We start from the raw sequence: 12,244 nt of genomic DNA, 5'->3' as shown, positions 1-12,244 counted from the left end.
CAATCGAAGTGGTATTTAGAGAGGAGCTCAGTAGGAAGTGTTAGGACGGGGTGTTAGGAGTGGGTGTTAGGAGGTGTTAAGGGGTAGCAGAGGGGGTTGGTACAGGTGTAAACTTGCTGACTAGACCTTGAAAATAGCACGATCCACATATTAAACCTCCTTCCTGCAGCTGACTAGACCTTACTGCAGGGGTGTACTATGAAATATTAAAATAGGCTAACTCCTCCTCAAGTACTGAATTAAACCTCCTGCACACGCTTTAACCACGTGACCACACGATGGTAATAATATCTGTGGTCACGTGATCACAGTTTGGTAATGATATCAATCTCCATAGTCCCGGACATGTCAGAGGGGTAGTCACTAGTCAGAGGGGTGACTAAGAGCTGCAGGGTTGTGGGATCTTGATGAAAACTTGAACCATTGAAATGATCTTTGGGCAGGATTTAAGGAGCTGATTTTGTTGGGGAGTCTCGTCGTCATGACAAGTGACAACGTGTTCAATCAAGAGTGAGCTCGTTTTGATAACAACTTGCTGACCTAGTTTTTGCACCAGAATCGACAAAATAATTTAAGATACGCTCAGATTAATAGAAACCTTGATGTCAACTTTCGCTTTCTTTCCCGAAGCACTTTCATTTCCTCTTTTGAAACTATGCATGAAATAAAAGTACATAGTTCCTGATGGGGAGAGTTGTACCTGGTACCATTCCCAGTCTGGAATAAATAGCCTGCTCGGAGATAATTAAAGTTTTTGTCATCATTGGACACGAGAGAAGCTGTACATCTCCAAAAAGCTCTCATAACTAACGGCATTTAGAGTCACAGTCTTCAGAGGAGAAGCCCCCTCCGTCAAAACTCTGAGTACTTGTGAGTCTAACGAGAAATAAACAGCAGCGACTATAATTCCGATAAGTACCTGTCGGCATGCCAGTAATACTATGCAAATTACTTGTTGAGCATGGAGGAGGAAAAAACAGGAAAAAGTTTAGCTAGCTGACTGAAAACCTCTTTGACGGTATAGAAACCTTAGCATTCCGCCATGTTCTAGTACAGTTTCTAAATTACAAACACAGAGAATGTGACGTAGGAGATGGTGTACAAAATATGTAAGAAAAGTGCCTCTCACTGTCTGTAGCATAGTTTCGTGTACGGAAACAACTATCAAGGGAACTATGCTACAAATCCTGACGATGAATAATATTGTGTACTGTAACTAGGGTACCTTTATCCAAACCTTGACGACAAATAATATTGTGTACTGTAACTAGGGTACCTTTATCCAAACCCTGACGACAAATAATATTGTGTACTGTAACTAGGGTACCTTTATCCAAACCCTGACGACAAATAATATTGTGTACTGTAACTAGGGTACCTTTATCCAAACCTTGACGACAAATAATATTGTGTACTGTAACTAGGGTACCTTTATCCAAACCCTGACGACAAATAATATTGTGTACTGTAACTAGGGTACCTTTATCCAAACCCTGACGACAAATAATATTGTGTACTGTAACTAGGGTACCTTTATCCAAACCCTGACGACAAATAATATTGTGTACTGTAACTAGGGTACTAGCATCATAACTGTACTCAAATGTTTGATGACAACAAAAGCTGGCACGTAAGACTCTTATCTTAGCAAGAAGAGGACTTCAACGAACCCGTTATATCAAGCTATTCATCATCTACATCTTAAATCAAATCTAAATTTAGCCTGGATCGAGAACGAAAAAGCTCATGCAAGACACGGCAGTACGACATATTATCGCCAACAAGATGAATTGAGACAGAACCCCTAATTTCACGACCCTCTCTGTCATCGGGCAACTGTGACATGAAACTAAAATTAGCTGGCAGCTCAGTAAAAACGATAGCACCTGGCAAGAGACAGTGAGAACAAGGTAACACGGGCTCTAGCAACATAACACATCTGGAGGTCGGTATTATCAGACTGTTCTAGAGGTTTTAAAAGAGAAAAACTGTGCTCAAAAATGCAGTTTATCCCAATTGTGATCAGGTCATTTTAACTGGGAAAATAATATTATATGAAGCTATCATAATGATTATACAATACATTAATGTATGGTACATATTATATTTGATACAAGAGAAACGCCATTTTCGGACGTGAGGAGAGTTAGGACTCCTCCAACTACATTAAATCAATTCCTTCTGTAACGTCCTGAATAAATATAATTACGAAAACAAAATTTACTAAACATTTCAAAACATTACTGAACACCAAAATTATATTACTAATGCAAAGATACAACAAAAGAACAAATAATAATAAATCAAAACAAATATCAACATAATATTTACACATAATAGCAAAATAACAAAAAAATTATATTATACTGTTATAGGGACTAAAACTAAGAAAGTGCTTCTAAGCTCATACTCATAGATCCAGTCAATAAGTTCCAAGATAACTCACAAATTCACCTCACTCCGGGTAAAACAACACGTTATCACAACGCCAACAAAATGAATTTTAAGACAGATCTTCTAATTTTACGACGGGCCTTGTCATCGAGAAACTGTGACTTAGGACTAAAATAAACCCTCGGTAAAATCAAGACCGAAGGCTTGTACATGCAGGAGACAGTGACAACAAGGTGGCCCGTGTAAAAGTAAAAAATTGTGACACTCTTGAAATCCACAGAACTCACAATAAAATCCAGCTTATCAAAACTTTGAGTTGAAGTCGAAGCCGGAAGGAGAAAATTAGCTCAAAAACGTTACAAACCTCAACTCTATAAAACTGTCCCTTTAAACTGCTACTGATAGCAGATTAATATATCGCACAAAGGTCACTAAGTAATAAGTATTTACTTCGATATCCGTTGAAAAGGCCGTTAATAAAGTTTAAACTAGAAGATAGTTGTAAAAGTGAAACATTAGCTTTTTGTCCTCTAAATAATAGTTTATCAATATCTAGAGGCGAAGTAGGTAACGTTTCACTTGTTCAACTATACTTCACTATGCCTTCTTTCCTTCCATCTGTCACAAGACTACAAGCACTGGGCTTCCAGCGCTAATGAGGCCATGGGTTCCGTCGATGGGTTCCATGATAATTAATAACTAACATTTCAAAAGCAAAAGCAGATATTTGACAGGAACTGTAACGGGACTCCCAAGCAGCCCTAGCAAGTAGTAGGGCCAGGGGGAGGCAATACACAGAGTAACAATGACATCACATTATCAGGGAACCTTAAGAAACTAACTGAGAAACCAGACCAGGACCCTAAACTGATCACGTGATTAGTGCTGAAGGGATAGCAAGCACGGAGACACAAATACTACAGCAGATAGTGCTCCACGAGCTGCACCTGGGTGGTGCGGGAGGGTTTCAGGACTCTGCTGGTACAGGGAAGAGAAGGGCTTCATGGCTCTCTCGTCTGGTGTTAATGAAACAGATTGAGAGAGCGACGAGAAATGGTAATTACAGAGCTGCACTGAACAACTGATCATGTTTAACACCTAATTATTATTTGTAAGATTTAGATATACACGGTACTAAGGAGCTTGTGTTGTAAACGTCTTACTCCTCCTCGACGAAGCATTGGTATTCTTTTCCAACTAAATACCATTGATGTCATGTCTAAATGTGGTGTAAATTAAATGGAAACAGTATCTGAACTAGAATTAGGGTTAGAACCCACACCCTCGTCGTTGCGGCACCAAATCGGAACATTTTAGTAAGTTTCTAATCAGAAAACACATGCTCACACGGTTATAATACTTGATAACACGGGACAGTCGCGGGTCTAATCTGGAGACTTGGTGATGTTGACACTGCAAATTAATTGAGGAGGAGTAGTAAAGACGTGAGGGTGGTCACGTGATAGATGATGAAACAGGAAACATACCGTGAATATCACAGCGCAAAACTACGGACTGCGTCATGTTCAAGAAAAAATACATGGTCAATGTTCCTAGACAAATAGAAACTAAGTAAAAGTATCAAAACAGGAAACATTTTGTGAGTTTCATAACAAAAAACGGTACTGAATGCCAAGAAAATTGGACATCGTTCTAACTTTTAGCATAAAAAGAACTGATAAGATCGGTGGGAAAGAGGTATAGTCATCTCACAAGACACTGACAATGTGGCAGATCATCAAAGGACGTAAACAGGATATAATAACCAGTGGCAGCTGTACGTCAATACACATGGTCGGCCGATAGATCTCAGTGAAATACTCTGATAATATCGAGTACAGAGATCGGCTTTATGCTGTAAGGTGATCGATTGCCATTTGTTTGACTCCATGTTAGAGCCAGTTTTAGATTGCTTGAAGCGGTGAAGCACCATCAGGGAGAACTAAGACTCCTGATTTCTGTGTACTCAGCTCTGAAAGAATTAAGAACCACTGTTTAGTGTACATGCAATAAACAACCTTTTAGTTTTAGGCGACCCATTTTTATACCAAACTGTATTGAAATTCAAAAATTTACTGAATTTCACGAAGCATGAGCTAAATGTTCTAGAGCGTACACCAGACAGAACCGACAAATCGACTGACAACCAAGTACGATTAGAACTAAAAACACAAGAATTTCACGGCATTAGAACACTGGATAACTGTCAGGCCAAAAAATTAGTAACCATCCTATGTAGACAACCCCGAAAAATAAGTGCGGGAAATGTGGATAAAGTGAGCAGAGCGAGGCGTCTTGTGTCACATTTAGGGGGATTCCCGGACATGTTAAGAATCAGAATGTGTCAAATGCTGACAAGATGATTCGAGATAGCTGAGCTGTACAGTTTTAAAACTTTAAAATATGTGGCTGCAGTGGCAATTGTTAATACTACTAGCTATAACGGATATAATGCACAGTTAAAACGTGATAACTATTACGTAATGACTTGATAGTTTCTAACAAATTCTAATGGGCTTCAGTAGTACTGCCCATATAAGATGTGATCTTGATCTTCTGGCAAGATCAAGATAACATCCTGATCGTATCTCCTACTAAAGATCATATCTTTTACAAAAGAATACCCTCAATTTAAAGCGGAACTCACGAAATTAGGAGGAGTAACATGGATATCTTAAGCAGGTAACAGGAATATAAAAGCGAGATCTATATTGATGCATGGTATGTCAAGGATAACTGTTACTGTCGACGATTAGAAACCGCTAATCATAACTATTTGGGTAAGACACCAGGTTGAGGAACGAGTTTCTCATCTTCATAACACGACTGTCGTATAGAACAATACTTCTAATGAGGATGTTAACGACCAAAGTTAAGCAGGTGATTATCATGAAGGAGTAGTAAGTGTAGAAGTTGAAACAAGAACGAGATATTTCAAATTCGACTGATAACCGATTTTATAAAATCGTTTAGATCACCTCAACAAAACAGCTCTCAAAAAGAATTACAATATGTCAGAAACAAACCCAAAACAAGTAAGAGTAACACTCCGTAGCAAGGAATTCGTGCATGTTCAGTCAACAGGACCACACGCTCAACACGCAACACATAGCAATCAGCCAAGATCGACCAGGGATCACCACTACGATTGTACTGATCAGGAGCAATCCAGCCTGTGTCGCAGACTCTGGTATCCGTCAGCTTCACGGCTAGTTCACCCCGAGTTGTGCAGTTGTAATATACCAAGAAAATTGAAGATGTCTTACAAGTTTTGTTTCTTTCGAGAGCGGGGGATATTGGACGGTAAAAGCAGTGTGATGGAATTAAACGGGGTGTTTCAGGTCCGGTCTACAGATATTGAGAATTAATTTTTAGTGGTTTCTTCTATGTTTTGGAGTGGTGTTAGATTCCGATATGGATATCGGTGACGTGGTTTTAGGTTCATAGCCGGAAGTCAGAGGTGCTTATTATCTTAAGAATTCGACAATATCAACCCACTTGGAAAATATTTAGATCATAAATAACAAAGTCAACGTCAAAATGTTTTCCTGAAAAATGGAGGGTATGTCATGGATTTTTCACTCGGTCAATATTGTATTATTGTTCATGGCAAAACACATTATATACTTAAAAGATAGTGGTCGAATCCTAATTACTTCTGGCCTCATTTCTATATGAGAAATTTGTGAACTGCCTTGCTCCCGATATTTTTTAATTCAGTTTTTTGGAAGAAATATATATAATAGTGCATCGCTTTGAATATTTATATCCCTGTGGGACCTAGACAGACGTCTTAATTCTTTAACGGGAATGCCGGAAGTTACACTGACGTATGTTGACTATAACAATGTGAATGATCTAGTGCAGATCGCAATTGTTTCGGGAGGTGGGTCATGGACCAATTGGAATTTCAGAAATAATTTTCAATCGCACTTACGATTTTCTCAATCTGTGGCAAGACCAGTTTAAAATCGTGACTATCAACCGCGAGAATAATTCCCTCCATTTTCGCCATTTTCACGTTTTCTGCAAACTTATTTTAGGCTTCTTTCTCACGTAAGTCAAGCAAGAAATTAGGAAATGATTAATGCAATTAATATGGAGGTTAAAATTTCGTTAATTCCGGATACGGCCATACTCGGTTGAATACACCCCATCTCGTTCGATCTGGGAAGTTAAGCAACTGCAGGCCGGGTTAGTACTTGGATGGGTGACCGCCTGGGAATTCCCGGTGCTGTATCCTTTTGCAAATGATTTGTGTTACCGGTTTTAACGTATTTGTCTCAAAAATGGAATAACACACGAAATATTTACAATCGATGGTCAAAACGTCGAAAATTATTGAAAAATGTAACACATGCTTCTAGCGGGACGTAGATTAATGTTAAAATGGAGTTGAAAAAATCAATTTCTGAAAATGCAAGATACCATAAATTTACAGTCACGAAAAAAATACTTCATGATCGCAAAAACACAACAAAAACTATCTAGCCTCAAAAAACGAACAAATAAATAGACGTCGGGACAGACAGACATGCTACTATAATACCATGTAGATACAATGATAAGGAATCTAGTTGAAATGTGTCAATGGGTTGTAGACAGACACGACTGTAAAAAACCTAACACTTCTAGTCTAATCTCCAATCTGTCAACCCTAGCAGGGCCATTTGGTGAGCCAGCTTGGCCTTATTTCGCTTCGTACCAGCCCCCAAGCTCCATGGCTGAGACCTGTGGAATGGAACTTGACATTGAACAAAGGCAGTTCCTTTTAGTATGACCCTGCAAACTCTTGCCTATACGGTGTTACACCGTGACGGTGTTCTTGAAATTCCTGCACAGTGCAGCTGCCATGATAAAATGAACGTTCACCGTTCACCGCCCTAGTCCCCAAGGGGGCCCTTAAGGAGCCCTCAGTGAGCCCTAGTACCCAAGGGGGCCCTTGAGGAGGCCCTCAGTGAGCCCTAGTACCCAAGGGGGCCCTTAAGGAGCCCTCAGTGAACCCTAGTCCACAAGGGGGCCTTAAGGAGCCCTCAGTGAGCCCTAGTCCCCAAGGGGGCCCTTGAGGAGCCCTCAGTGAGCCCTAGTCCCCAAGGGGGCCCTTGAGGAGCCCTCAGTGAGCCCTAGTCCCCAAGGGGGCCCTTAAGGAGCCCTCAGTGAGCCCTAGTACCCAAGGGGGCCCTTAAGGAGCCCTCAGTGAGCCCTAGTACCCAAGGGGGCCCTTGAGGAGGCCCTCAGTGAACCCTAGTCCCCAAGGGGGCCCTTGAGGAGGCCCTCTGTGAACCCTAGTCCCCAAGGGGGCCCTTGAGGAGGCCCTATGTATTTGTCAGTGGTGACGTAATACGACATACAACACCAAATACCAATCCAGCCCATGGTAATTGTGAGATATAATGGGTAATCTGTAGATTATTCAATATCTGAGTTGATGTATCAGTTCACTGTTGGTCACGTGGTATGAAAATGTGCAGATATCTGCTCTGGCATATTCTTATCATAAATCAACGACATAATACACCATAATTAGCATACAGCAAGTCACAAAATTTGTCTGGCCAAATTAAATCAACACTTGGTGGTATTCGAATAATGTTGGAGTAGTCAGCATTACAGTTCAATTATTCCAGTTCCGATAACGTGAGTGCGGGGCGTGGTCCTGGGGCTTCTCTCCTGAGAATTAGCTCACATTCCTTTGTCCCATAGAAACGGAACTCAAATTAAGTTTCTAAATTCCAGTTGCAAAATTCCACCCATACGTCCCAAAAACAATTTTCCAATTCAATGGTTTTCCATAGAATTGTACTTCTTTCAAAATTGTACTTCTATAAAAATTTGTCAGGCAAGGGTTTCAACACGAAACCAAACTTATCAAAATATATACAAAATACATCAACTACTCACCAACAAATTTCTTGAGCCGCTTGACTGTGACGGCACCACTTTTCTTGAGCCTAGCCGTCCTGTCGACTGGTTTAGGTTTCTGAAATTGTGGAGTTTTTTACATGGTAACAATTAAGACGTGATGACGTCACAGATGACGTCACAGATGACGTCACAGACTAGATGACGTCACAGACTAGATGACGTCACAGACTAGATGACGTTCACGTCACACTATGGAAAATCTACGAAGTGATTAGTGAAATGTTATGATACGTGGTGGTAAAACGCACTTTTAGTAGAATGATGAATGACAGAAGTGAAAGCACCCACATCCAGAATTCCAGAAAGCGGCAGATCAGCCGAAAATCTGTGAGGAAATTTTGGATTTTGGAGGACATTTTTAGAAGACCTGAATGATAGAGAAAATCGTTTGATTTTTGATGACATGTTTAATGTCTGCACCTTTCACACTTTTTTTGACAAATTTTGACATTTTAAGCATTTCAAAAAGATGGTTCCTGGGTGCCAGCGATTGGTTCTAATGGTTTCTGATGGTTTTCAGGGATATTTCTTCACCCAAAAAATAAATTTGGGTTAAAGTATTCGGAATTTTAAAAATGGTCTTTAACCCTTTATTCGATATCCTTTATTCCTTTATTCGTAAAAAGTCTCTTTACCTGAGTTCTGTTCAACAACTCCTTCAGCGCTTCAATAAAGAACAAATAACTGAACCATAACTTTATCAAGGAGATCAACTCGGAGATACCCCTTTAAGGAAGAGCTATATCTAGTGAGATTCCCCTATAAGTGACAATGGAGAGTGGGGAGGCGTCCGTAGGACGGGTTTCTCTTGTAGATTGTAGGCGTCACTGTGTTAAGTAGAATAGTCTCGAGCGTTATTTTGTATTTGACTGGCATTGTTTGAAATATGCACATAGCAGCTGAGACTGAAATATCATTTTTTGAGTCATGAATGACAAATTGTGAAGCAAGCTCATGATGTGGTACACTGAATGTTTTATACAAATTGGTCAAAGGCCAATAAACCGCGATTTTAATCAATCCATTGTGATTTGTAATGTAACCTTTGAAATTCCGTTTGAGCATTTAATGTAATTTACAATGGATCTTTTATTTATTTTGTGCGAATGATTATTGAGATTATATTGGTAAATAATGTAATTTTGATTAACGACACGTCTTGTTATACTTATTCTTTTGAAGTTTAAATATGACATTTATAATTTGCACTCCACATTTTAAGCAGAACTGGTAATGGTATTTTGTACCTTATTATCGAAACTGGACACTTTGCATTCCAGGGACAACCAATTAAGGATGGAATCAGTATATCAAGATAAAAACGTCCCCAAATGTGTAGTATCATCACTGTAACTTAGAAAAGAGTTGATCTAATGTAACGGTGTGTAACCCTCTCCTGAAGTCAGTAACTCTGTACTCACAGTACCTAATTACCAGATACACAAACCTGCCAGCCAATCGTACCATCCCATCATCCTGACCAACCAATCAGAGAACAGTATTTTGGACACGTGATCAGGTCGAGGGGTGGGGTGAGATAAGGATAATATTAATTCACAGTTCGTTCATATACCAATCATTAAATTCCTGTCAGAGATGGCTGAAGAGAAGTCTGAGTGTCGAGGAGAGAAAAATTACTCAAAGTTTCTTGGTTTTCATGTAAGGAATAATAAGAGCTCAGAAAATGGAACCTGATGTACCAGTGCCCACTACCTAGCCTCTTAACCACACTGATCCATGAGATGACGATTATTAAATAATGTTCTACAGATAATGAAGCACAGAGTCAGAACTTCAGGAATCCAGAGTGAACAAGCCAAAAAACAAGCGAAAGCTTTAGAATCGGGGTGTTCTGAATGCTCGTTTTTGTAGTTTAAATTGTGATACAACACCTTGAGCTAACTACTAACCTTGATGGTAGCCCGGTTGTAACCATGTCGCTTGATTCCATGTTTCAATCTCGCTCGTACCATACCAACAGCAACAACTAACAATAAACAATACAATAAATATAACAAGTACGATTAGTTGTAGTCCAGATCTAACACTCGCTCTCTCTCCAACAACTGCAAAATACCTGTCGTACACGGGGTATTTCCCGGACATATTTCAGACAGATGAAACAAATCAATTGTCGCAATGGAAATGCTATAGTAAAGTGATTATATATATATATAGTATATAACATGGTTGGCAAATTTCCAGGCTTTTTCCATCCCTGGATATAGTAAGCTCACGTTTGATTTTAAAGTAAATCAGTGCCCAATAAAAGACTATTACCGAATAGTTGGTCTGTGCCAAAACTTGTCAATCTTAGAACCTTGGAGCAGGAATGCCAAAAATATCAAGTATACAGAATTAAAGAAGAAACCTGTAATCTGTATACCTTCTTTTCTTGATTTATTAATTTTATCGGGGTAAGCACAGGGCTCCAAAGCTCTATCTTACAGTGGTCACGATCTTACCATTAGTGATATTGACCACAGCCCCCTACGACGAAGAATCTGTATACAAAACATGATTGCGATAATAGCGAGATAATATTTTAACAATTAACATAGCAGTTACAGTTCCCTGTTTTAATGCACGGACCTTACTTCACAATCAAATGCTGGATTTTTACTGGCTGAATTAAAAGAAGAATTCGGCAGAAATATTTCCTAAGACTACAAGCATTTCCACAAATATCTCGAGCTACCGAGTTTCCTGAGTGCCCCATTCAAAGGGCTCATCGCTTTCATGATTGCCTTAAAAATCAAAGCGCGGAATCAACAAGTTTCTGGAAAAAGTAAAACTAAAACAAAAGCTGTACAAACGTCAAAATATATCCAAATTTAAGAACAACAATATTTCCATTACATAATATGTATACAGCAGTTTTATATTGCTGGACGTCACTGTCTAGAGCAACAATACATATCAATATTGAGACGTAGTCAGTCATGAAATAAAACGTGAGAGAAAAGCGCAGGCCCTAAAATGGTTTAATAAACTGTCTGTCGGCGAGATATGAGAACTGATACAAATCTTACCACAAAGATATTGATTTTTCCTTGTTAAATGTTAATAGTATTTTACGTGCGTATTATTTGTGATCACATGACATCAAAGCTTTAGATATAAATGTTATTTTGAGATGGATCTCGAAATTAATGACTTTAAGAATTCCTTGAAATTTTGGAATTTTCATGATTGTACGAGATACGTGGTTTGATATCAATCTAAATTGAATAACACGAGAATGCCGAATGTCAATGATCCCCCCACAAACCGAGCTTTAAACATCATTTAGCTTGAATACAGCAGTTTTAGTGGTCGTCGACTGTAACGCAGTAACCGACTCACGCGTAAATTCACCGAAATTACGACACCAGCGGACACGGTAAATCGTGTTATCACGAGCATAAGCCAAATACGACTAGGGCTTAAAGTTTAAAGTTCAGATTGTATTACCTAAACACCTAGTGCAATGAAATAAAAAACTCAGCTGATATGGTAATTAATTTCGTTCTGAGCAGCGCAGTTTAGTGAATAGACAGATCTAAGTATAGAATATAAATGAATAGATCGTAATTTGAACCGTCAGATACCGCGAGTCATAAAGACCACTTGAAAAATTGTTGTCTTCATCACATATTCCGCTCGGCACTCGAATAATTGAAAAACGGCAAACATTTCGTCGCAAATTTCGATTACAGTTACACAAAGCAGCAGATTCTGTATTTCCAAAAAACTGAAGACTATTTTATTAAGCACATCAAAGTTATAAGGATGTTTTATAGATTAAGCAAAGTGCAAGTGACAACAGAAAATATAACGATATAAAGAGTATATTCTACATACACTGATGAGTTAACGGAAATTGGTAGGCCAACTTTCAACAGGCCATTAAAGAAGTCATAGGTTCAACTTACAGCCCAGTACT

General features: G+C 39.0%; 3 protein-coding genes and 1 non-coding gene across 4 annotated transcripts in view; 3 read left to right on the top strand and 1 right to left on the bottom strand.

Annotated features, from left to right (window-relative positions):
• The window catches only part of LOC134820374 (large ribosomal subunit protein eL33-like), a 95,599-nt gene that overhangs the window by 59,288 nt on the left and 24,067 nt on the right, over window positions 1–12,244 (top strand). The gene's annotated exons all lie outside the window — the stretch shown is intronic.
• LOC134820373 (dihydropteridine reductase-like) overlaps window positions 1–12,244 on the top strand; it is a 95,140-nt gene that overhangs the window by 59,282 nt on the left and 23,614 nt on the right. The window lies entirely within an intron of this gene.
• The window catches only part of LOC134820370 (guanine nucleotide-releasing factor 2-like), a 53,235-nt gene that overhangs the window by 38,160 nt on the left and 2,831 nt on the right, over window positions 1–12,244 (bottom strand). Inside the window, exon 5 of the mRNA XM_063830736.1 lies at window positions 8,296–8,374. Within this exon, the coding sequence (XP_063686806.1) occupies window positions 8,296–8,374 (79 nt within the window). The remainder of the gene's footprint in view (window positions 1–8,295; window positions 8,375–12,244) is intronic.
• On the top strand, window positions 6,519–6,637 carry LOC134821482 (5S ribosomal RNA). Its single transcript, XR_010161019.1, has one exon. It is a non-coding gene; the product is annotated as a 5S ribosomal RNA (ribosomal RNA).

The sequence above is a fragment of the Bolinopsis microptera genome, chromosome 9 (genome assembly GCF_026151205.1).
Source record: "Bolinopsis microptera isolate Bmic1 chromosome 9, MBARI_Bmic_1.0, whole genome shotgun sequence".
NCBI lineage: Eukaryota > Metazoa > Ctenophora > Tentaculata > Lobata > Bolinopsidae > Bolinopsis > Bolinopsis microptera.
The sequence above is the reverse complement of the archived record's forward strand: the minus strand, read 5'-3'. Positions and strand labels throughout refer to the sequence as shown.